Genomic DNA, 27,386 nt, shown 5'->3' on the forward strand with positions numbered 1-27,386 from the left:
CTGTGTTGAGGCGCCGCTGTCTACTACCAGCGCTAGAATGTTTGGCGTCATACATTCTGGCACTGATGTACCTGTAAAAGAAGGTTGCTTGCCATTTCTGTGCAGAAGACAAACTTTCCTCACCAACAAAATTTTTAAAACTGACACATAGACCCTAGAAACACTGTAGGAAAAACCCTTACCTGCAGTTAGAGAAATCCGCGCTGGCCCATTCCTATCCCCAGCCGAAGGGACTCCCTGTCTCTTATTAATAAACTTCAAGGTAATTTAAAAAGCGAATACTAACTATATGCAGGTATAAAATTAAAAATAAATATAAACTTTAAATACTGATGCTCCTACGATGATAAATGAATGCTGGCAATAAAAGAAAAAATCTTTACCTTTTTCCATTGATGTTCTCACTGCCCAAAATCATCCAAATAATGCAGGGAAACCTTTTTGAAACCTCCAGTAATGAAAAAGCAGCAGACAAATTGGAGTCGTCTTCTTTTTCCATCCAGTACAGCCTTCTCCCGATTCTCCTCGACGTCAACTACAGCCACTCCCTGCCGAAGGTCCTCCACCCACGTGGCCCACTGCTATCCCAGGCCGAAGGTCTACAAACAAAACACAGTGCAAGACACTCCAGGCTCATAGGGAAGCAGCAGTGATTTCTAATAAAGGTGGAACATTACATTGAATTTAAAAAATATTCCCACCACAAATCTTTTATGTTTTAATGGAGTATTGGAGTGCTGAGGTGGACATTACATTATGTTTATTAAATATTCCCATCACACATCTTGTATGTATAAATGGAGCTTGGGTGTGTTGGAGTGCTTAGGTAGACAATAAGACGAAGTTGTTCATGGATCCAGACTGGGTGAGGGTGACTGATATATGCACCACGGTACTTCGTTGCATGTATCAGTGACCCAGAACAAAGCAGGAGCCATGAACACCTTATTACTGGAACCTGCTCCTGTATCATTTAAACCAATAGGTTGCAAGGGGTGATGCCATTTTACATTTTCAATCCGGTTCTCCTGTAATAGTTATTAGTGCAGCATTAAAAAATGTAGTGCAGGAGTCGGGTTAAAAGTCTAAAATTAGAATGTTTATTAAACATTAGTACAGCACAGTTGTAATTAGCTTAACATTACTTATGTTTAAACTTCAAAACTTTAAAAACTTTGTTCAAAACCGTGGCAAACTTTACAAAGAACGATCAACTAAAGCAACGAAAAAACAAACAAGACATCTATCCTCTTCTTTAGCACTGTGCGTCAATCCTGCCCCAGTAGATGCCGCTATCCCTACGTGTGCCCGTAGTTACAGACTTCTGCTTCCTTGCCCCCCGTACCCCCGGTGTAATCTGTTTCTTTTCCGGCGCGGCGTTTCTTGCTGCTGGGCTACAACAGGGACACCATCAAAATGTGTCATAGTGGAATGCCTGGGTTCCTCTTCATAGTCAACCTCAGTCTCAGGATCAACCCTTGATTTTGGTGCAGAGTGGAAAGCGCTCCTCACATTAGGGACAGCCTGGTGAGCCCCCACTATTGCTGATACTACCTCGTTCAACCGTCCTGAAATGACAGTCTCCCCAACCCTGCCCTCATCCCACCAAAGGCTTCCAAGAGCAATCGAGATTGTTGGATGTTCTCCCCGCTCATCCCTACAAGATGTCCTATGTTCTCAGAATTCAGTGTTTCTGCAGCAGGTCTGGAGTTCGCCCCCCCTACGACATCTCGCAGGTGTGGCTTGCTGCGACACACTTGTACCCACAGCCTCAGACGTCACACCTAGAAAAGTCCTCTCGGTTGATTCACTCATGAAAGGGCTTGGAATCCTTGAGGGGTTCAGCACCTCCAAATCCAGGGTAACCATCTTGTCGTCTATGACTTCTTGCTGCCCATCATTCTCCTGAATTGGAATATCTGCCGTGGCGTTTTCTTGAACATTCTCTCCTTCAACTTCAGGTGCACCTTCGATCTCCTCCTGATGCGCAACCTCTGCAGAACAAAAGATAGATGCTTAGTTAGCAGCATTGAGGAAGGAGAAGCATAGGAAGAACATGCATGATGTAACATTTAGCCAACCCAGACTGTGCAATTTGCAGGGCTTACCCTCTATTGGAAAACTGGGCCCAACTTCCGCGTTGATGGTTGGTCTTCTCCTGTGACATTTAATCATTGATGCTTTCCTCTGCTCCAGGGCTGTTAGTTGCAGCCTACTTGGTGGACCTCCTCCAGTTTGTGACCGTTCTCGGTTGATCTGTGATGCCATCTTCTGCAAAGATGCAAATGGAACTTTTTAAGAGACCTTCTGAACACACGCGCACACACACACAGATCATATTTGTAGATGTTATTGCAGTGCATAACTATACATATATTTAAAAGTCCAAATAAATGTAAGTTTAACGTATTACTTACAGTCACTGCTTGTCCGAGGTCCTGTCACTTTTTTATCTGCACACCGGTTCTCGTGGTCATGGACATTCCATTAAACTCAGCTGCAACCTGGTCCCAAACTTTTGCGAGTGCAAACGTTTTAAACTTATTTTTACCAAAGTTCCACTTGTTCTCAAGAGCTCCCCATCTACTCTCAATTAAGTCTACCAGGGGCTCAGTTTCTTCCTCGAGAAATCTCTTCGCCCTTACGGTTTCCCCTTCTCCGTCCCTAACCCTTTCGTCTTCTCTGCGCCCTTCCATTGCAGCCATCTCGAGAACGAAGCTGTATTTCCTACCTGCGAAACTACCTCTGCCACCAATGGATTCTCAATGGTGATCCACATAGTCCCCACATGTGCTGTTTTTTTTATACTTTCTACTGCACATGTGCAAATTGGTATTTGTTTTTTCTTGTGTGCATGCGCAATTAAAAAAACAAAAAAATGGCCATCCAGGTAAGTAAGTGCCATTTTTTTTTCTTTAGGGAACTTGGGCCCAATATAACTACTCTGTATTCTCCAAGTTTGAAGGCTTGAGACTTTAAATCACAGACTCAATTGAAATCTCATTTACCCCGTTGAATGAATTTTGCCAGTTTTCCATCAGGCCACTACTTGACTCACTGCTTCATCTTTGTGGAGGACTGGAGGGGAAAACGAGAAGAAGCAGCAGTCCTGTCCTGACCCACAGAAGCACACCCCTAATAGTCGGTCACAGAAATCGCATTGATTATTGATGAACAGAGGTCTGTAGACTAATGCAGAAATCAGAGTGGAGATTGGAAACTTTAACTTTGCATATGTCTTATTTTGCAACTGCAGATATATGGCCATGTATGCCTACAAGCCACAAAAAGCAGATGAGCTGGAGCTGCGGAAAGGAGAGATGTATCGTGTCATTGAGAAATGCCAGGATGGATGGTTCAAAGGCACTTCACTGAGAACTGGAATGTCTGGTGTTTTTCCTGGAAATTATGTGACTCCTGTCTCCAGGTGGGTGCACTAGCAGATTATACCGCATTATTGAGAGCAGCCACAGAAATTCATGGCCCAAAATGTGCTGCATAACGGAGGCAGTGATGAGATATCAAGAATAAATAGAGGAAGAATTATTTTCTTCTTTTTCAATAAACTTTGTCACTTAAGTAAAGAAGTTAGTGAGCGCAGCAATTCAATACTATGTGGTATCTGTCTTTTAGGGCTCCCTTTGGAGCGGCTCAGTCAAGAAATTCAGTGCTAGGAGGTGCTGTCCAAACTGTGAAAGGAAGCTCCACGTCAGGCCATTCAGCAGTAACCAGTCTTGTGAATAATGGTGTGAGGCCCATTCCTCCTGTCGCCATTCCTCCTGTTCAGCCACAGCTTCACACATCCAGTCCACAGATCAACAACTGCTTGCGCTACTCAGGGCAGCAAACCGTCAACCAAGCCCGCAGCGCAATGCAGATGGGTAAGTAATGCACATCGTTGAAGCTTGCTTCAAAATCTAATGTCTCTTTATCACTGCACCAGCTAAGTGGTATAATGCTTGTTGCTCTTGTAGTAATCAACTTTATCCATACATAGAATTTACATCACAGAAACAGGCCAATCAGACCAACAGATCCATGTCGGTGTTTATGCTCCACACAAGCCTCCTCCCACCCTACTTCTAACTCAGCATATCCTTCTATTCCTTTCTCCCTCATGTGCTTATCTAGATTCCCCTTAAATGCATCTGTGCTATTCGCCTCAACTACTCCATGCAGTAGCAAGTTCCACATTCTAACCACTCTCTGGATAAAGAAGTTTCTCCTGAATTCCTTAAAAAGGTATACCCCTATCTTTACCACAGCGTTACCAATCAGTAAGCAATGCATAAAAGGGCTTACCCTGGGCTGATTGGTGCACCTATCCTCCAGTGGATAACCTGGACAAAATCAAGGGCTTGGTCATATGGACAATCTTCTATCCCACAGTGCTGAGCCCAGGGACAGGTTTGAAATTTAATAAGTACACTTCAATGTTTTGAGTTGAATACTTTGGGTGGTATTTAGTTTAATATCACAATTTTTCTAAACTTTATTTTTAAAGGAAAGACTTTATAAATAGAGGAGCCAATGTCTGTTTTGAGAGCATGAGCAGGTGATACTTCAGAGTACAATGAAAGGACAGCATGAGTGCTCCTGCATCATCACTGTCGTACTTTAACTTAAAGGGCGCAGCCTTTGTGAAGAAAGTATTTGGCAAACTTTTTTTTGATTGAAGAAAGCCATGTATTATTTTTATCGCAAAAACATTTATATGTGGCAATTTGCTCCTTCATGTCATGTGATTATGACACAAGAAGTATTTTAACTGACAAACATTCCATGATGGGAAATGTCCCTGGATACCAAATACTTAGCCTGAAGAAATATCAAATCACAACAAGACATTTAATTAAAATATTGTTGGGATTGGACGTGAATACCAGGCAGAGAGTGCACCCACTGCCCCCCTCTCATCTAGATCAAGAGGCCAGAATGCTTCTTCGTGTGTCAGGAAGCTGACTGACTAGCTGTGTGTTTCTAGCATATCCTGATTTTATTATGTAGAAATTTGAGATTTTTTGCCAACGTTTTGGGGATTGAATTATGTGATTCCATCCATTTATAATAAAGCTCACAGGCTGCTGCTGACTGAATAAATCAGATTCATTTTTTATTACATGTGATTCTGGGGAATTCTGCCTCCAGGCAGCACAAGGACATGAAGTGAAGGAGCTCACAAATGTAATGGTGCTCCATGTCAAACTTAAAATTCTGCTCTGTGTTTTATGTTTTGACAAAAAGAAAATAATTCAGAATTTTTTCCTTCTAGTGTAACTTATTTTTTGAAAATTAATATTTATTTTTCCTTCAGTAAAAGGTAGTATGATTTCCAATTCTAGAAATACAGAAGGAAAAAGTACCTCATACATATCAGCTGATGGGTATTCAATTTTTATATTGTTCCATAATTTTGTTTATACATTTTATAAAATGTGGATAGGAGGGCATGTTAGTAATACAGGAGAGGGATGTGAGGTCTACCAGGATCTTTGAAACTGTTCCCAGCACCTGCCTATGGCTCAGCAATAGAGAAATGTAGATGAAGATGGAGAAGGAAATGTATGTATAAAACCAGCTTTGTTTGCTCATGGGAGTAACAGTCCTTTTCTTGCCTTTTGGTTGTTTCTTTTAGTGAAGACAAACATAGGTCCTCTGCAGTCAGATTCAGGTGAATTTATAATGGGGAACAAAGAAATGGCAGACCAGTTGAACAAATACTTTGGTTCTGCCTTCACGAAAGAAGACACAAATAACCGTCCGGAAGTACTAGGGGACTGAGGGTCTAGTGAGAAGGAGGAACTGAAGGATATTCTTATTAGACGGGAAATTGTGTTGGGGAAATTGAGGGGATTAAAGGACGATAAATCCCCAGGGCATGATAGTCTGCATCCCAGAGTACTTAAGGAAGTGGCCATGGAAATAGTGGATGCATTGCTGATCATTTTCCAACAGTCTATCGATTCTGGATCAGTTCCTATGGACTGGAGGGTAGCTAGTGTAACACCACTTTTTAAAAAAGGAGGGAGAGAGAAAACGGGTAATTATAGACCGGTTAGCCTGACATCAGTAATGGGGAAAATGTTGGAATCAATTATTAAGGATGAAATAGCAGCACATTTGGAAAGCAGTGACAGGATCGGTCAAGTTAGCATGGATTTATGAAAGGGAAATCATGCTTGACAAATCTTCTGGAATTTTTTGAGGATGTAACTAATAGAGTGGACAAGGGAGAACCAGTGGATGTGGTGTATTTGGACTTTCAAAAGGCTTTTGACAAGGTCCCACACAAGAGATTGGTGTGCAAATCAAAGCACATGGTATAGGGGGTAATGTATTGACATGGATAGAGAACTGGTTGGCAGACAGGAAGCAGAGTCGTGATAAATGGGTCCTTTTCAGAATGGTAGGCAGTGACTAGTGGGGTGCCGCAGGGCTCAGTGCTGGGACCCCAGCTGTTTACAATATACATTAATGATTTAGATGAAGGAATTGAGTGTAATATCTCCAAATGTGCAGATGATACTAAACTGGGTGGCGGTGTGAGCTGTGAAAAGGATGCTAAGAGGCTGCAGGATGACTTGGACAGGTTAGATGCGTGGGCAAATACATGGCAGATGCAGTATAATGTGGATAAATGTGAGGTTATCCACTTTGGGGGCAAAAACACGAAGACAGAATATTATCTGAATGGCGGCAGATTAGGAAAAGGGGAGGTGCAACGAGACCTGGGTGTCATGGTTCATCAGTCATTGAAAGTTGGCATGCAGGTACAGCAGGTGGTGAAGAAGGCAAATGGTATGTTGGCCTTCATAGCTAGGGGATATGAGTTTAGGAGCAGGGAGGTCTTACTGCCGTTGTACAGGGCCTTGGTGAGGCCTCACCTGGAATATTGTGTTCAGTTTTGGTCTCCTAATCTGAGGAAGGACGTTCTTGCTATTGAGGGAGTGCAGCGAAGATTCACCAGACTGATTCTCGGGATGGCTGGACTGACATATGAGGAGAGACTGGATCAACTGGGCCTTTATACACTGGAGTTTAGAAGGATGAGAGGGGATCTCATATAAGATTCTGACGGGACTGGACAGGTTAGATGCGGGAAGAATGTTCCCGATGTTGGGGAAGTCCAGAACCAGGGGACACAATCTTACGATAAGGGGTAGGCCATTTAGGACTGAGATGAGGAGAAACTTCTTCACTCAGAGAGTTGTTAACCTATGGAATTCCCTACCGCAGAGAGTTGTTGATGCCAGTTCATTGGATATATTCAAGAGGGAGTTAGATATGGCTGTTACGGCTAAAGGGATCAAGGGGTATGGAGAGAAAGGAGGAAAGGGGTACAGAGGGAATGATCAGCCATGATCTTATTGAATGGTGGTGCAGGCTCGAACGGCCGAATGGCCTACTCCTGCACCTATTTTCTATGTTTCTATGTTTCTTATACTCTTTAAATCTGAATTATGAATGGTGCTGTGGCTAAAGTCAATGTTGGTCCCTTAGAGGACGAGACCAGGGAATTAGTAATAGGGAACATGGAGATGGCAGAAACTCTAAACAACTATTTTGTATCAGTTTTTACGGTAGAGGACACTAACAATATTCCAACAGTGGATAGTCAAGGGGCTATAGGGGGGGAGGAACTTAACACAATCATAATCACTAAGGAGGTGGTGCTCAGTAAGATAATGGGACTAAAGGCAGATAAATTTCCTGGACCTGATGGCTTGCATCCTAGTGTCTTAAGAGAAGTAGCGGCAGGGATAGTAGATGCATTGGTTGTATTTTACCAAAATTCCCTGGATTCTTTGGAGGTCCCAGCAGATTGGAAAACTGCAAATCTAACGCCCCTATTCAAAAAAGGAGGCAGACAAGAAGCAAGAAACTATAGACCAGTTAGCCTAACATCTGTGGTTTGGAAAATGTTGGAGTCCATTATTAAAGAAGCAGTAACAGGACATTTGGAAAAGCAAAATTTGGTCAGGCAAAGTCAGCATGGATTTATGAAGGGGAAGTCATGTTTGACAAATTTGCTGGAATTCTTTGAGGATGTAACGAACAGGGTGGATAAAGGGGAACCAATGGATGTGGTGTATTTGGACTTCCAGAAGGCATTTGACAAGGTGCCACATAAAAGGTTACTGCACAAGATAAAAGTTCACGGGATTGGGGGTAAAATATTATCATGGATAGAAGGTTGGCTGACAAACAGAAAACAGAGAGTTGGGATAAATGGTTCATTCTCTGGTTGGCAATCAGTAATGAGTGGGGTGCCACAGGGATAAATGCTGGGACCCCAACTATTTACAATCTATATTAACGACTTGGAAGAGGAAACTGAGTGTAACGTAGCCAAGTTTGCTAACGATACAAAGAAGGGAGGAAGGGCAATGTGTGAGGAGGATATAAGGAGGCTGCAGGAGGACATAGACAGGCTAAGTGAGTGGCCAATAATTTGGCAGATGGAGTATAATGTTGGAAAGTGTGAAGTCATGCACTTTGGCAGAAAAAAATCAAAGAGCAAGTTATTATTTAAATGGAGAAAGATTGCAAAGTGCTGCAGTACAGTGGGACCTGGGGGTACTTGTGCATGAAACACAAAAGGGTAGTATGCAGGTACAGCAAGTGATCAGGAAGGCCAATGGAATCTTGGCCTTTATTGCAAAGACGATGGAGTATAAAAGCAGGGAAGTCTTGTTACAGCTGTACAGGGTATTGGTGAGGCCACACCTGGAATACTGCGTGCAATTTTGGTTTCCATATTTACGAAAAGATATACTTGCTTTGGAGGCAGTTCAGAGAAGGTTAACTAGGTTGATTCCGGAGATGAGCGGGTTGATTTATGAGGAAAGGTTGAGTAGGTTGGGCCTCTACTCACTGGAATTCAGAAGAATGAGAGGTGATCTTATCGAAACGTATAAGATTATGAGGGGGCTTGACAAGGTGGATGCAGAGAGGATGTTTCCACTGATAGGGGAGACTAGAACTAGAGGGCATGATCTTAGAATAAGGGGCCGCCCATTTAGAACTGAGATGAGGAGAAATTTCTTCTCTGAGAGGGTTGTGAGTCTGTGGAATTCGCTGCCTCAGAGAGCTGTGGAAGCTGGGACATTAAATTAATTTTTAAGACCTAAATAGACAGTTTCTTGAACGATAAGTGGATAAGGGGTTATGGGGAGCGGGCGGGGAAGTGGAGCTGAGTCCATGATCAGATCAGCCATGATCGTATTGAATGGCGGAGCAGGGTCGAAGGGTCTTATGGCCTACTCCTGTTCCTATTTCTTATGTTCTTATGTGATACCCTTGTCATCTGCTGCTCATGACTCTTGTCTTCATGAAAAACATGACCCGAGAGCAACATTTCAGATCCTTGTTAATATCCGTGTTACCTCAGCAGTAGCTGTAAAGCCACTTTGTATTACATTTCATGAGTCAATGTTTAGGGTTGGATGGTTTTACAAGACCCAAAGCATTTAGCTAAAGAATTTTTTATGCCATTTGCTTTCAGGTAAGTTGTTTTTCTATTGTCCAGGGATGGGAAAGGCTTATGGGGGATGTTGGAATTTAAGCATTTAAGTTTCCATCACATACAGCTGATACGATCCCAGACAGCTTCGCTTGGAATCGGGAATTTATTATGTAGGAAATCCCCGGAAGGAGTCTACATTATACTGTGTAGAGTCTTCCATTTTGCTTTTTGTGTTTTGAGAAGCTGTTTATTTAATCTGTGCTCAGTGGTAGGATTAACATGGGTACTATCATTATTTGGGAATAACCTGAGGAAGCAACATCCTGAATAATCTGTTCTACAAACTGAGGGAAGCTCAGACTCATCAATCTAACTAACTCTTTTGCTATCCCTTCCATTTTGTTTTTGCAGTCCATCCTGCTGTTCAAGCGCTTGACCGTCCTACAGCAACCGTGCCACCACTAAGAACACAAAGTCCTCCCTCCCGTATTCCGGCCACTGTGGTGCGACCACAGCCAATGACCTCGCCGCAGCACGTTCATCAATCCTCTGGAGCTCCTGGTGCTAGACCAACCATTTCACTCACCTCCGCAGCTGTAGCAATTACTCCACCAAATGTTAATGCAGCCAACTTGAATGGGGACTCGATGGGTGGATCAGCAAGTACCTCAGTGACTTCCAGTCCATCAAACTCTGCACCTGTAGTGCCCAAATTGGAAGAGCGGAAAAGTGAGAGGGTGAGACTTACCATTAGATTGTTCATTGAGTGGGTTTTTAATCTAATCTTTCATTCTTCTACCTTGTATTTTGGGGATAACATGTGTGTGATGATTAGAGAATGGCCAGCAGATTGAACTGAAATTTTCCATACACAGGACTAACTGCGTAACTCGCAGACTGAGACACTCATCGCGCGTTCAGCTTCACTTGTGGAAGTATTTGCTGTTTCTTTACCAGCCATGCTATTTCGAACATCTGTAGTATAACTGAAAATATCAATTTTTCTTTAATTACTGCTACCCTGAAGCCAATGATTTCTATTGGGCTAGAGTTCTAGAAAAGCCGTGCAACCCTCTGCCACCTAGCTAAGTAGCCATTCTTCATGGTTATACCTAGACAGCGAATGACAGCCAGCCATTTAACTGAAGGGCCTGACATCTGGGCCTGATCCTTCTCACCTGTTTCAGTGGGGATCATTGATGGTGATCAGGAGAAAGCACCCAGATTGGTTTTGTCTTTCGCTATTCTGAAGCCAACTGCAGATTCCTCACTGCCACTTTGGCTGATGTTGACTCACCTAACGCAGGCTGCAAATTAAACGTGGATTCATCCTGTTCTGTATGACTAGTAGGTACCAATCCATACAGTACTTCAGTACTTTTATCCATTAACCCATAAAGGACCTCCAGAAATAGCTACTTTAGTGATTAGTTTTACACAATTTTAGTCTTGAGAAAATCTGTGGGTTCCACCTTGGGAGATTAATTGCCATTCATGGCGGAAACATCATTTTTTCCCACTGATAACACAAGTGTGGTAAATTTCTGTGTATTAACAGACATCATATACTCCATAATTTAGTACACTCCTCTAAATAGCTCTTGCTTTTCTGTAATTATAAGACATGATCACATTCACCCCAATTAAAAGTTACTGTTTCATAATTTTTGATCTATTTTATACATCCTTATTTTCTGCCTAAAATATGAACATGGTGCTTACTGGGAAATAATGGGACTCAAGCTTATCTCAACCATGAGTAACATCACACAGTCATAACTCTGCTGCTGATGGGTTACGAGGCAGTCCTCCTGAGATAAATGGAGAGCGGGAATGGCAATCAATGTACCACTATCTCCCATACAATTCATTGTCCCCGTTATTCCATTTTATAACCTCATAGGCAGTGTTCTACAGCTGGGGATCAATTATTCACTACATCCCTATATTTTTACATTTAGTTGCTGCTGTATCTTTAATTTTCTGAGCATGTCGGCCAGGCTGAAGAGAACATTACATACATTTTTAACCCTTTCAGCACTGTAATTACATTTGTTTTTGCCCCATCTATCATAACACAGGATTTAAATGTTCTTATTCTCCCACTGTTGTTCTCTGGGATACTTTTTTGTTTCTGTTTTCTTATGCATAGTGATGCCAAAAATCACTCTGCCACATATTCCTGCTGTAATTAGGCTGCAAATTAGGATGGGACCTGATAAAAGCGGGGGATTCCATAGGGCTTTGTAAGCGCCCAGAATTCCTACATTTCCGGCCTCAAAGGGACCCACTCCAGTCTTGGCAGCCGATGTGCCCAGGGAAAGCAGGCATATTCGTGACTTTCCTGGTGGAAGTGGGGCCCACCTGGGGATCCAGGCCTGGGTTGCATAGGTTCAGAGAAACCAGTTTTGTTTTACATTAAACAAATCATAATTGTACTGAAATAATTTGGTTCGGGTAAACATCCAATCAATATGCGTGGTTTCTACGGCAAATAGCTTGTATTGTACAGTATTTATAATGAATATAATTCATATATATAATGTATTTTTATATCCATACTTGAAAATTGTCCTGCGCTCTGTTGATGAATATAACTTTTTTTATATACACAATGACAATAGGGCGAGATTTCAGCAACTTGCTCAATTGCATCACCTACTGACCAGAGTATATGACTGCACCATTACAGGCAACTTCATATCAGAAGTTTCATATAATCGTAGAATCTTACAACACAGAAGGAGGCCATTCGCCCTGCCATGCCTGTGCTGGCTTTTTGAAAGAGCTGTCCCATTTAATCCCACATCCTAGCCTTTTCCTCATAACCCTGTAAAATTAGTCCTCTTCAAGTACATGTCCAATTTCCTTTTAAAAGTTCCTATGGAACCGCCACCCTTTCAGGTAGTGCATTCCAGATCTTAGCAACCCTCCGTATAAAGACATATCTCTTCATTTCCCCTCTAGTTCTTTTGCCAATTATTTTAAATCTGTGACCTCTGGTTACCGACCCACTTTCTAGAAGAAGAAGTTTCTGTCGACTTGCTCCATCTAAACTCCTCATAATTTTGAATACCTGTTAGTTATTCCCTTAACCTCTGCTCCAAGGAGAACAATCCCAGGTTCTCCAATATCTCCACGTAACTGATGTCCCTCATCCCTGGTATCATCCTGGTAAACCTCCTCTGTACTCTCTCCAAGGCTTGACATCCTTCCTAAAGTGTGGTGCCCAGAATTGTACACAACTAAAGGTTTAGTATGACTTCCTTGTTTTTGTATCCAATGCCCCTATTTACAAAGCCAAGTATCCCATATACATTTTTAATCACATCATCAACTTGCCCTGCCACCTTTAAAGATTTGTGAATAAGCGACCCCAGGTCCCACTGTTCTTGCGCCCCCTTCAAATAGTACTAGTTAGATTATACTGCCTCTCAACATTGTTTCTACCAAAGTGTATCACTGCACACTTAATATTATTAAGAATAATAACTTTTATTTATATAGTGCCTTTAATGCAGTAAAACGTTCCAAGGTGCTTCACAGCAGTGTTACAAGAAAAAAAAGATAAATTTGACACCGAGCCACAAAAGAAGAAATTAAGGCAGATGACCAAAAGCTTCTTTAAAGAGGTCGGTATTAAGGAGCGTCTTAAAGGAGGAAAGAGAGATAGAGAGGCGGAGAGGTTTAGGGAGGGAGTTCCAGAGCTTAGGGCCGAAACAGCTGAAGGCACAGCCATCGATGGTTGAGCAATTATAATGAGGGATGTTTAAGAGGGCAGGATTTGACGAGCGCAGACATCTTGTGGGATTGTGAGGCTGAAAAAGATTACAGAGATAGGAAGGGGCAAGGCTATGGAGTGATTTGTAAACAAGGATGAGAATTTTGAAATCGAGGCGTTGTTTAACTGGGAGCCAGTGTAGGTCAGAAAGCACAGGGGTGATGGGTGATCGTGACTTGGTGCGAGTTAGTACACGGGCTGCTGAATTTTGGATGACTTCAAGTTTACGTAGTGTAGAATGTGGGAGGCCAGCCAGGAGTGTGTTGGAGTAGTCAAGTCTAGAGGTAACAAAGGCATGGATGAGGGTTTCAGCAGCAGAAGAACTGAGGCAGGGGTGGAGGCAGGCAATGTTACGGAGGTGGAAATAGGCGGTTTTAGTTATGCCACGGATATGTGGCTGGAAACTCATTTCAGGGTCAAATATGACGCTTAGGTTGCGAACAGTCTGGTTTAGCTTCAGATAGATGCTGGCGAGAGGGATGGAGTCAGTGGCTAGGGAACGCAGTTTGTGGCGTGGACCAAAGACAATTGCTTCAGTCTTCGCAATATTTAATTGGAGAAAATTTCTGCTCATCCAGTACTGGATGTCGGACAAGCAATCTGACAATTTAGAGACTATGGAGGGGTTGAGAGAAGTGGTGGAGAGGTAGAGCTGGGTGTTGTCAGCTTAAATGTGGAAACTGACTCCGTGTTTTTGGATGATATTGCCAAGGGGCAACATATACCGGTAGATGAGAATTAAGAGAGAGGGCCAAGGACAGATCCTTGGGGGACACCAGAGGTAACGATGCAGGAGTGGGAAGAGAAGCCATTGCAGGAGATTTTCTGGCTATGATTAGATAGATAAGAATGGAACCAGGCGAGTGCAGTCCCACCCAGCTGGACGATGCTGGAGGGGCATTGGAGGCGGGTGGAGTGGTCAACTGTGTCAAAGGCTGCAGACAGGTCCAGAAGGTCGTGGAGGGATAGTTTACCTTTATCACAGTCGCAAAGGATGTAATTTGTGGCTTTGATGAGAGCTGTTTCGGTACTCTGGCAGGGGCGAAAATTAGGTTGAAGGGATTCAAACATTGAATTCATGGAAAGATGGTCACGGATTTGGGAAGCGACAACACGTGCAAGGACTTTGGTGAGGAAAGGGAGGTTGGAGATGGGGCGGTAGCTAGCAAGAAAAGTGGGGTAAAAGGTTGTTTTTTTGAGGAGAGGGGTGATGACAGCAGATTTGAAGGAGAGGGGAACAGTATCTGAGGAGAGAGAACTGCTAACAATGTCGGCTAACATGGGAGCCAAAAAAGGAAGTTGGGTGGTCAGCAGTTTAGTGGGAATAGGGTCAAGGGAGGAGGAAGTGGGTTTCATGGACAAGATGAGCGTGGCGAGGTCAAGAAGGGAAATTAAAGAGAAACTAGAGAAAGATGCGAGTTTAGGGCTAGGGCAGGTGGGAGCCTCAGATGAAGTTTGGCCCTGTGGGCTCGGTGAAGGAAGGGAACTCGCAGATGCAGCTGATCAGATGGTCTCAATCTTTGAGACAAGGAAGTTCATGAGCTCCTCACACTTATTGTTGGAGGTGGTTGTGGTGGAGGCAGGGGAGAGGGGTTTAAGGAGACAGTAGAGAATAGTAGCCGGGGGTTAATTTGCATTCCAGCATGATCCTGGAATAGTGAGCAGTTTTTGTAGACAAGAGTAGGAACCGATAATGTTTTATTTATTCGAGCCAGATCTGGTGGTGAATGGCTAAACCAGTTGTCTGCCACATCCGTTCAAGTCTGCGCCTTTTGACTTGAGGGAGCGAAGTTGAGGGCTGTACCGGGGTAACGGGCAGTGCGGGAGAGCGTAATCTTTTTAACAGGGACTAAGACATCAGAGGTGGCGTTGAGGGTGTGGTTGAGCAGATCAGTGGCTGCAGAAATGTAATTATTAAAAGAGGGCCAAAGGTTGGACAGTTTTGAGTTGGCAAGTGCAGTTGTAAGAGAGTTTGGAGAGAGTTTTTTCCAGGGGCAGATGCAAGAGGAAGTAGGTTTGGATTGGGGAAGGGGAATGTGGGTCAAGAGCAATACAAGGAAATGGTCAGAGATGGCCTAATCTTTAATTGACGCAGTTGGAATAGCGAGGCCACGACAGTTGGCAAGGTCAAGGAGGTGACCGTGAATATATATTATTATTATTAAGTTCAGTTCATTTTTCTATAAGGAAAAAGCAATGGTCCGAATACCAACCCCTGGGGGACCCCACTACATACTTACCTCCAGTCAGAAAAACATCTGTTTACCACTACTCTCTGCCTCCTATCCCTTAGCCAATTACGTACCCAAGTTACCATCATCTCTTTAATACCATGTGCTTCTATTTTCCAAATAAGTCTGTAGTGTGGTACTTAAGCGAATGCCTTGTGAAATTCCGCATATACAAACTCTTTTTTTTTTTTTTTTTTTTGTGCCTGAAACTCTTTTCCCGCATATACAAAATCTACTTCATCAATCCCATCTGGTACTTAATCAAAGAACTCAATCAAGTTAGTCAGACACGATTTTCCATTAATAAATCTGGGCTGGCTGTCCCTTTTTATCTCCTGCTTCTCCAAGTGAGAATTAATTTTGTCCCTGACAATTGTCTCCATTAGTTTTCCCACCATTGGCATTCGATTGATTGGCTTATAGTTAGCAGATTGATTCCCATTCCCCTTTTTTGAACGGACGTGTTAATTTGCAACACTTAAAGCTTTGATTGGGCCCCTTTGATGACAAGTCCTGATTGCTGATTGGTCCTCTTGGAGGATAAGACACACCCAGCAGTTTTTCTGGAAACTCTTTTGAGTTAACCTGCAAAAACATAAAACATTAAAACCATGCCACCCGACCTGGGTGACACAGCAGACATTTTCAAGGCCCCTTTTTTTTTTGGTTTTTGGTTTTTTTTTGGGGCGCTAAAATCAAATTTTTCCCTATAAAAGGGAAGGGGGAGCAGTTTTTCTGGAATGTGCAATTAGATCTACCCTGCCTACGTAATCAGTGACTTTGTGAAGTGTAATTCGAGCCATTCTGACAGCTGTCTCCAGACAGAACAGAGCTCACTTGGAACAGACAGGGCTCACCCTCATGGGTTAAGACCTTCTCGCATCCCGAAACAAGTTCCTGTCCCCACCGCCCAAGTTCCTGACTTCCCCCACCCCCCCAACCCCCGCCCAAGTTCCTGACCTCCCCCACCCCCCCACCTCCTGCCCAAGTTCCTGACCTCCCCCCCACCCCCTGCCCAAGTTCCTGACCTCCCCCACCCCCCCACCTCCTGCCCAAGTTCCTGACCTCCCCCCCACCCCCTGCCCAAGTTCCTGACCTTCTCCCCCTGCCCAAGTTCCTGACCTCACCCCCCAACTCCACGCCCAAGTTCCTGACATAACCGCCCCCCCCACCCCCTGCCCAAGTTCCTGACCTCCCCCCCACCCCCCGCCCAAGTTCCTGACCTTCTCTCCCTGCCCAAGTTCCTGACCTCACCCCCCAACCCCCCCGCCCAAGTTCCTGACCTAACCGCCCCCCCACCCCCTGCCCAAGTTCCTGACCTCCCCCCCCAACCCCGCCCAAGTTCGTGACCTCCCCCACCCCCCCTGCCCAAGTTCTTGACCTCTCCCCCTGCTCAAGTTCCTGACCTTTCCCCCTGCCCATGCTCCTGACCCCTCCCCCTGCCCACACTCCTGACCTCTCCCCCTGCCCACACTCCTGACCTCTCCCCCTGCCCACACTCCTGACCTCTCCCCCTGCCCACGCTCCTGACCTCTCCCCTGCCCACACTCCTGACCCTTCCCCCTGCCCAAGTTCCTGACCTCTCCCCCTGCCCACACTCCTGACCTCTCCCCCTGCCCAAGTTCCTGACCTCTCCCCCTGCCCAAGTTCCTGACCTCTCCCCCTGCCCAAGTTCCTGACCTCTCTCCCTGCCCAAGTTCCTGACCTCTCCCCCTGCCCATGCTCCTGACCTCTCCCCCCGCCCATGCTCCTGACCCCTCCCCCGCCCACGCTCCTGACCTTCTCCCACTCCCGGGTTCCTGACCTTCTCCCCCTGCCCGTTCTTCTCCCATGGATTCATGACCTCCCCCCAACAAATTCCTGAACATCCCCCCGCCCCCTCACCCCCCCCCCCCCACCCCCATTCCGCCATAGATGGGGCATTGTGTGTGGGTAACAGATTGACACCAGGTTTATTGGGTATGAAGTGAATAGTGACAGTGTCATGACTTCCAGATTTCATCCAGTCCAATGATGTCACTTGCCACACACGCACCGAGGTTTTCGAGAAATCAATCAGGTCTAGGGGAAGGAGAGGGATAAAGTGATGTGGCTGTAAAGGGAGTGGACCATATACAGTAGACACCTCAAATCGCTGGAGAAATACCACCAACGGTGTCTCCACAAGATCCTGCAAATCCCCTGGGAGGACAGACGCACCAACGTTGGTGTCCTCGATCAGGCCAACATCCCCAGCATCGAAGCACTGACCACACTCGACAGCACCGTTGGGCGGGCCACATTGTCCGCATGTCCGACACAAGACTCCCAAAGCAAGCACTCTACTCGGAACTCCTACATGGCAAGCGAGCCCCAGGTGGGCAGAGGAAATGTTTCAAGGACACCCTCAAAGCCTCCTTGATAAAATGCAACATCCCCACCAACACCTGGAAGTCCCTAGCCAAAGACCGCCCTAAGTGGAGGAAGTGCATCCGGGAGGGCGCTGAGCACCTCAAGTCTCTTCACCGAGAGCATGCAGAAAACAAGCGCAGGCAGCGGAAGGAGCGTGCGGCAAACCAGACTCCCCGCTCACCCTTTCCTTCAACGACTGTCTGTCCCACCTGTGACAGAGACTGTAATTCCCATATTGGACTTTCCAGTCACCTAAGAACTCACTTTTAGAGTGGAAGCAAATCTTCCTCGATTTTGAGGGACTGCCTATGATGATGATGATGAATGTAGATAGATAAGTTGGTGTGAGTAAGGATGTGCAGGAGTAGGGTAGGGAAGGCGATGTGATGGGAATGTGATGAGTGGCACAGCAGGATGAGGTTGAGTGTGGCTTTGCAGTCTACTGAGATAATTGAAAGGTTTGCACCACTGCAACCTGGTCCTCCTGATGACATCCCTGCTTGTGCCCTCCTGCGCAATATGCAACCAGGCTGCGTTGGTGTCCTGGAGCGGTCTCTTCCAGCCATTGGAAGGGAAGAGAACCTCCCTGCGTGCTGTGACTCCCTCCATAAGCATATGGGGGGAGGCTTTGGGAGAGCCTGGGTGCAGCCGTGCACCTTTTGTGCCGTGCTTGTCAGTGTTTGCAGCACCTCAATGCTGTAGAACACTGACCGCACAACTGTCAAAATGAATGTGGACATGGTTCCTTTAAGGAAACTGGCTGATGACACATCATCAGACACGCTTCCTTTTAATTGGCCGGGAACCTTGGAGGGTGGGCTTAACAAGTCCAATCAGGGGAAAGGCATGGGGGAAGCCGGCATGGAGATAGCAGCGAGGTCACAGACCACCACCTATGTCGCCCGCACTGAATCCACCTCGGTAGGCAAAATCGTGCTCTCTCTCTTCCCCACTCTCTCTCTCTCTTTCTCTCTCTCTCTCTCTCTTCCCCCACTCTCTCTCCTCCCCACTTTCTCTCTCTGCCCCATTCTCTTGCTCACTCAGAAAAGTTCTGGAGGCTCTTTTAGTATCGTGATTGATTTTTGAATGATAACCCAAAAGCCCCAGCAGCAATGACAGCAGCTCCAGGCTCGGCAACATGGTTCGGCCCTACTTCCGACTTCTTCATATATCGTGCTGCACATGCGCATCCGGATCGAGTACACATACACAAAAGGTGCAGGGTCCACCATGCGCATGCGCAGAAGGACACAAAAATGTTCGTGCAGCTAATCACTTTGTTTTTGAACAGGGGTGTAGCATTTGCAATCCTCCAGTCCTCTGACACCACACTCATATCCAAGGAAGATTGAAAGATTGGATGTGGTTAGAGTTTCTGGTATCTCCATCCTAGCTTCCGTCAGCTACCTAGAAGGTATCCCATCTAGACCGGGTGACCATAAAAGTGTGACCAAAATCCAGATAATAGGGAGTTGGATAGAAAATGCACTCAAACACAAGATTTTTTATAATATACAAGTAGATATATAAACACAAAAAATGCTGTCTACAACTACATCGGAAATGGAACTTTAGAGCAGTAATGAAGTCTCCTAGTGCTGTTCCCTCCTTGCAGTGATTCTCTGCTGTTCTCGAAGTCCATTAAAGCAGCTCACTCACCAACCTGCCCTCTCTTTTGAAGGGGTGGAGAAAATCAAAGAATAAGTTAATGCAGACTGCTGGCTGGTTCTAGAACTGGAGGGAGTGGTACATAGTGGAGCACAAAAACAACTTCAAATAAAGGACCGATTGAAACCTGTGGAAGTCTCATGACAGTGTGCTCATAGTTATTAATGTATTTGCACACGTGGGGAATTTATTGTCGGTTTTATTCTGCAGGACTTCCAACCGACCTCTAGCTAATATCTTGGGAAAATGCCAACTGACTGACACAAAAAATTGCCTCTGTAAAAATGAATCTTTGTTAAAAACAAAGTCAAGTTAAACTCAAGGACTGAAAGTAACACTTTTCTACTGGAGCATCTAAGATATAAGACTAAAGGAAGCACAAGTACTGCCCAGAATCTTCCGACTGGGTTACTTTGCTGAGGGTATAGGCGAATAAAAGCCACTCAGGTTGTTTACAAACTAGGGCAAGTTGAAAATTAAAAACATGTAAATGCTGGAAATCGGAAATAAATTTTATAAAGCAGATTAGGTGACCACATTGCAGAACAGCTCTTGTCTGCCCACAAGCATGATCCTAATGTCTCTGTGCCTTATCACTTCAATGCGCCGTCCCATTCACACTCCAATGCCTTTGTCTCTGGCCTCTGACACTGCTCCAACCAGGATCACGCAAATTTGAGAAGCAGTGTCTGATACCCTGTCCTCTGATCTGAGCATTGATTTTTATCAGCTTCAGGCTGCCTGCTTTTCCTGCCAAATCCTCTTGTTCACATTCCAACATGAGCCCTTCCATTTTGGAGCTGTTTCACTTAACGTCTGTCTCTCTAACACCTTTCCACAGCTGAACAGAGATGACCGTTGTATATTATGCAGCAGTTTTTGGCTCTTTCTAACCATAAAAATTCTGTTCATAAGCTATTAAGCCCATTTTCTGCCTCTTTTTGTATTGATATTTAACATAATTGTCTCAGCAATTTTATCTGTTTTCCAACGCCCCTCGTTGTGTTTGTCAATCTACAAACGTTTTGTTTTACATCTTAGAAAGATTCTTTACTTGAAACTGTTGTCTATCTGCAAAGCATGCACTCCCGTGTTCCGCCACCAGGGAGCTCATCCCCTGAAGTCCCAAGGGATCCCAGCATCCCTTGGGAGCACTGTATATAAGCTGGTCCAAAAGGCCTGTTCCTCACTCTGGAGTGTCTTATTAAAAACTGAGGTCACTGTTACTTTAACCTCCCTGTGTGCAGCCTCATCTGTGTTAGAAACACAATAACTGGCGATGAGAATATGAATCCAACGCAAAGATGCAGCAAACTGTGGGCATCCTGGAGAAGTTCTCGGAGGGTGAGGACTGGGAAGCCTATGTCGAAGCCTAGACCAGTACTTTGTAGCCAACGAGCTGGACGGAGAAGGAAGCACTGCAAAAAGGAGAGCGGTCCTCCTCACAGTCTGCGGGACACCGACCTACAGCCTCATGAAGAATCTTCTGGCTCCGCTGAAACCCACAGATAAGTTGTATGAAACATAGAAACATAGAAAATTGATGCAGAGTAGGCCATTCGGCCCTTCGAGCCTGCACCACCATTCAATAAGATCATGGCTGATCATTCACCTCAGTATCCCTTTCCTGCTTTCTCTCCATACCCCTTGATCCCTTTAGCCGTAAGGGTCATATCTAACTCCCTCTTGAATATATCCAATGAACTGGCATCAACAACTCTCTGCGGCAGGGAATTCCACAGGTTAACAACTCTCTGAGTGAAGAAGTTTCTCCTCATCTCAGTCCTAAACGGCCTACCCCTTATCCTAAGACTGTGTCCCCTGGTTCTGGACTTCCCCAACATCGGGAACATTCTTCCCGCATCTAACCTGTCTTGTCCTATCAGAATCTTATACATTTCTATGAGATCTCCTCTCATCCTTCTAAACTCCAGTGTATGAAGTCCCAGTTGATCCAGTCTCTCCTCATATGTCAGTCCAGCCATCCCTGGAATCAGTCTGGTGAACCTTTGCTGCACTCCCTCAATAGCAAGAACGTCCTTCCTCAGATTAGGAGACCAAAACTGAACACAGTATTCCAGGTGAGGCCTCGCCAAAGCCCTGTACAACTGCTCCTATACTCACATCCCCTAGCTATGAAGGCCAACATACCATTTGCCTTCTTCACCGCCTGCTGTACCTGCATGTCAACTTTCAATGACTGATGTACCATGACACCCAGGTCCCGTTGCACCTCCCCTTTTCCTAATCTGCCGCCATTCAGATAATATTCTGCCTTCCTGTTTTTGCCACCAAAGTGGATAACCTCACACTTATCCACATTATACTGCATCTGCCATGCATTTGCCCACGCATCTAACCTGTCCAAATCACCCTGCAGCCTCTTAGCATCCTCCTCACAGCTCACACCGCCACCCAGTTTAGTGTCATCTGCAAACTTGGAGATATTGCACTCAATTCCTTCATCCAAATCATTAATGTATATTGTAAAGAGCCCTGCGGCACTCCACTAGTCACTGCCTCCCATTCCGAAAAGGACCCGTTTATCCCAACTCTCTGCTTCCTGTCTGCCAACCAATTCTCTATCCACGCCAGTACATTACCTCCAGTACCATGTGCTTTGGTTTTGCACACCAATCTCTTATGTGGGACCTTGTCAAAGGCCTTTTGAAAGTCCAAATACACCACATCCACTGGTTCTCTCTTGTCCACTCTACTAGTTACATCCTCAAAAAATTCCAGAAGATTTGTCAAGCATGATTTCCCTTTCATAAATCCATGCTGACTTGGACCAATCCTGTCACTGCTTTCCAAATGTGCTGCTATTTCATCCTTAATAATTGATTCCAACATTTTCCCCACTACTGATGTCAGGCTAACCGATCTATAATTACTCGCCTTCTCTCTCCCTTCTTTTTTAAAAAGTAGTGTTACATTAGCTACCCTCCAGTCCGTAGGAACTGATCCAGAGTCGATAGACTGTTGGAAAATGATCACCAATGCATCCACTATTTCTAGGGTCACTTCCTTAGGTATTCTGGGATGCAGACAATCAGGCCCCGGGGATTTATCGGCCTTCAATCCCATCAATTTCTCCAACACAATTTCCCGCCTAATAAGGATATCCTTCAGTTCCTCCTTCTCACTAGACCCTCGGTCCCCTAGTACATCCAGAAGGTTATTTGTGTCTCCCTTCGTGAAGACAGAACCAAAGTATTTGTTCAATTGGTCTGCCATTTCTTTGTTCCCCATTATAAATTTGCCTGAGTCCGACTGCAAGGGACCTACGTTTGTCTTCACTAATCTTTTTCTCGTCACATATCTACAGAAGCTTTTGCAGTCAGTTTTTATGTTTCTGGCAAGCTTCCTCTTGTACTCTATTTTTCCCCTCCTAATTAAACCCTTTGCCCTCCTCTGCTGAATTCTAAATTTCTCCCAGTCCTCAGGTTTGCTGCTTTTTCTGGTCAATTTATATGCCTCTTCCTTAGATCTAACACTATCCTTAATTTCCCTTGTTAGCCACGGTTGAGCCACCTTCCCTGTTTTATTTTTACTCCAGATAGGGATGTACAACTGTTGAAGTTCATCCATGTGATCTATAAATGTTTGCCATTGCCTACCCACTGTCAACCCTTTAAGTATCATTTGCCAGTCTATTCTAGCCAATTGACGCCTCATGCCGTCGAAGTTAGTTTTCCTTAAGTTCAGGACCCTAGTTTCTGAATTAACTGTGTCACTCTCCATCTTAATAAAGAATTCTACCATATTATGGTGACTCTTCCCCCAAGGGGTCTCGCAAAACAAGATTGCTAATTAGTCCCTTCTCATTACACATCACCCAATCTAGGATGGCCAGCTCTCTAGTTGGTTCCTCGACATATTGGTCAAGAAAACCATCCCGAATACACTCCAGGAAATCATCCTCCCCCGCATTGCTACCAGTTTGGTTAGCCCAATCTATATGTAAATTAAAGTCGCCCATGATTACTGCCGTACCTTTATTGCACACATCCCTTATTTCTTGTTTAATGCTGTCCCCAACCTCACTACTACTGTTTGGTGGCCTGTACACAACTCCCACTAGCGTTTTCTGCCCTTTGGTATTCCGTAGCTCCACCCATACCGATTCCACATCATCCAAGCCAATGTCCTTCCTTATATTGCATTAATTTCCTCTTTAACCAGCAACGCCACCCCGCCTCCTTTTCCTTTCTGTCTATCTTTTCTAAATGTTGAATACCCCTGGATGTTGAGTTCCCAGCCTTGGTTACCCTGGAACCATGTCTCTGTGATGCCAATTACATCATATCCATTCACTGCTATCTGCACAGTTAATTCGTCCACCTTATTCTGAATACTCCTCGCATTAAGGCAGAGAGGCTTCAGGCTTGTCTTTTTAACACACTTTGTCCCTTTAGAATTTTGCTCTAATGTGGCCCTTTTTGTTTTTTGCCTTGGGTTTCTCTGCCCTCCACTTTTACTATTCTCATTTCTATCTTTTGCCTCTGTCTCCCTTTTATTTCCCTCTGTCTCCCTGCATAGGTTCCCATCCCCCTGCCATATTAGTTTAACTCCTCCCCAACAGCACTAGCAAACACTCTCCCTCGGACATTGGTTCCCGTCCTGCCCAGGTGCAGACCGTCCAGTTTGTACTGGTCCCACCTCCCCCAGAACCGGTTCCAATGCCCCAGGAATTTGAATCCCTCCCTTCTGCACCACTTCTCAAGCCACGTATTCATCTGCGCTATCCTGCGATTCCTACTCTGACTAGCACGTGGCACTGGTAGCAATCCTGAGATTACTATTTTTGAGGTCCTACTTTTTAATTTAGCTCCTAGCTCCCTAAATTCGTCTCGTAGGACCTCATCCCATTTTTTACCTATATCGTTGGTACCTATATGCACCACGACAACTGGCTGTTCACTCTCCCTTTTCAGAATGTCCTGCACTCGCTCCGAGACATCCTTGACCCTTGCACCAGGGAGACAACATACCATCCTGGAGTCTTGGTTGCGGCCACAGCAACGCCTATCTATTCCCCTTACAATTGAATCCCCTATCACTATCACTCTCCCACTCTTTTTCCTGCCATCCTGTGCAGCAGAGCCGCCCACGGTGCCATAAACTTGGCTGTTACTACCTTCCCCTGATGAGTCATTCTCCCTCAACAGTACCCAAAGCGGTGTATCTGTTTTACAGGGGGATGACCGCATGGGACCACTGCACTACCTTCCTTCCACTGCTCTTCCTGTTGGTCACCCATCCCCTATCTGCCTGTGTACTCTTTACCTGCAGTGTGACCAACTCGCTAAACGTAGCATCGTGGATGCTCCAGAGTTCATCCACCCGCAACTCCAGTGCCGCAATGCGGGCTGTCAGGATCTGGAGGCGGATGCACTTCCCACACACGTAGTCGTCAGGGACACCGGAAGCGTCCCTGAGTTCCCACATAGAACAGGAGGAGCTTAACACGTGTCCGAGCTCTTCTGCCATGACTTAACCCTTGAATTAACTTAACTGAGCAACAACAATGTTAAAAGGTTACTTACTGATAAAGAAAAAGAAAAAAGAAAAACTACTTACCAATCACCAGTCAATCACTTACCCCCTTGGCTGTGACGTCACCTTTCGATTTCTTTCTACTTTTTTGCCTCCGTGTAGCTGCACAAGCCACACGTCTCCACGCACCTCACAAGCCTCTCGCCGACGCACCACGACACCCAACGACTCTCGGACGCTGGGCCTTTTTCTTGGCCTCTCCACGCATCTCCCAAGGCTCTCACTGATGCACCACGAACTGCCGATGACTCACGGACGCTGGGCCTTTTTATAGGCCTCTCCACGCACCTCCCGAGCCTCTCGCCGACTCACCACGAACTCCCGATGACTCACGGAGGCTGGGCCTTTTTATAGGAGCTGTGTACACTGGTTCAGGAGCATCTTAACCCAAGGGAGAGCGTGCTGATGGCGAGGTATTGGTTCTACATGTGCCAGCGATCTGAAGGTCAGGAAGTGGCAAGCTATGTCGCCGAGCTAAGGCGACTAGCAGGACAATGTGAGTTTGATGGCTACCTGGAGCAAATGCTCAGAGGCTTTTTTGTACTGGGCATTGGCTATGAGACCATCCTACGAAAACTTTTGACTGTAGAGACACCGACCCTCAGTAAGGCCATTGCGATAGCACAGGCGTTTATGTCCACCAGTGATGACACCAAACAAATCTCTCAGCACACAAGTGCTAGCAATGTTCATAAATGAACTGGAACTGTGTTTGCAAGCAGAAATGTACAGGGCAGAACCCACGAATCTGCAACTACCAGCAGGCCTCAGGTGACCCAGATGACTCAGTCCCCAACTAAGGATGAATGCAAGGCAATTCTCACCTTGTTGGCATTGTGGAGGCTTCCATTCAGCCTATTCATGCCGCTTCAAAGGGTATGTTTGCAAGAGCTGTAGAACAATGGGGCACCTCCAACGAGCTTGCAAACGAGCTGCAAGCTCTGCAAAACCTGCTAACCACCACGTGGCAGAGGAGGATCGGACCATGGTGGATCAAAGCAATTTCGAGCCTCAGAGAGAGGAGGCAGATGCTGAAGTACACGGGGTGCACACATTTGCGACGAAATGTCCACCTGTAATGCTAAACGTAAAATTGAATGCCTTACCCATAGCCATGGAACTGGACACTGGCGCTAGCCAATCCATCATGAGTAAAAAGATGTTTGAGAGACCTTGGTGCAACAAGGCATTCAGACCAGCCCTGAGCCCCATCCACACGAAACTGAGAACGTACACCAAAGAGCTCATCACTGTCCTGGGCAGCGCCATGGTCAAGGTCACCTACGAGGGCACGGTGCACGAACTGCCACTTTGGATTGTCCCGGCCGATGGCCCCACACTGCTTGGAAGGAGCTGGCTGGGAAAAATCCGCTGGAACTGGGATGACATCCGAGTGCTATCACATGTCGATGAGGCCTCATGTACTCAGGTTCTTAACAAATTTCCCTCCCTTTTTGAGCCAGGCATTGGAATCTTTTCCGGGGTGAAGGTGCGGATCCACTTGGTCCCAGAGGCACGACCCATTCACCACAAGACTTGAGCGGTACCTCACATGATGAGGGAGAGAGTGGAAATCGAGCTGGACAGGCTGCAACGCGAGGGCATCATCTCCCCAGTGGAATTCAGCAAGTGGGCCAGCCTGATTGTTCCAGTACTCAAAAGTGATGGCACGGTCAGGATTTGCGGCGATTATAAAGTAACTATTAATCGTTTCTCGCTACAGGACCAATACCCGCTACCTAAGGCAGACGACCTATTTGCGATGCTGGCAGGAGGCAAGACGTTCACCAAGCTCGACCTGACTTCGGCCTATATGACGCAGGAGCTGGAAGAGTCTTCGAAGGGCCTCACCTGCATCAACACGCACAATAGATGCCCGTTTGGAATTCGGTCAGCTGCAGCGATCTTCCAGAAAAACATGGAGAGCCGACTCAAGTTGGTACCACACACGGTGGTCTTTCAGGACGACATATTGGTCACGGGTCGGGACACCGCCGAGCACCTACCAAACCTGGAGGAGGTCCTCCAGCGACTGGATCATGTAGGGCTGCGGCTTAAGAGGTCGAAATGCGTCTTCATGGCAACAGAAGTGGAGTTTTTGGGGAGAAAGATTGCGGCGGTCGGCATTTGGCCCACAGACACCAAGACAGAGGCTATCAGGAACGCGCCCAGGCCACAGAACGTCACGGAGCTGCGGTCGTTCCTGGGACTCCTCAACTATTTTGGTAACTTCCTACCAGGGTTAAGCACCCTTTTAGAGCCCCTACATGTGTTATTGCGCAAAGGTGAG

General features: G+C 45.7%; 1 protein-coding gene across 1 annotated transcript in view; it reads left to right on the forward strand.

The window, feature by feature from the left end:
- LOC139275111 (E3 ubiquitin-protein ligase SH3RF3-like) overlaps positions 1 to 27,386 on the forward strand; it is a 591,968-nt gene that overhangs the window by 515,286 nt on the left and 49,296 nt on the right. Inside the window, exons 6-8 of the mRNA XM_070892131.1 lie at positions 3,257 to 3,427; positions 3,634 to 3,881; positions 9,878 to 10,203. Of these exons, the coding sequence (XP_070748232.1) occupies positions 3,257 to 3,427; positions 3,634 to 3,881; positions 9,878 to 10,203 (745 nt within the window). The remainder of the gene's footprint in view (positions 1 to 3,256; positions 3,428 to 3,633; positions 3,882 to 9,877; positions 10,204 to 27,386) is intronic.

Source organism: Pristiophorus japonicus, chromosome 10 (genome assembly GCF_044704955.1).
Source record: "Pristiophorus japonicus isolate sPriJap1 chromosome 10, sPriJap1.hap1, whole genome shotgun sequence".
NCBI classification, from domain to species: Eukaryota; Metazoa; Chordata; class Chondrichthyes; family Pristiophoridae; genus Pristiophorus; species Pristiophorus japonicus.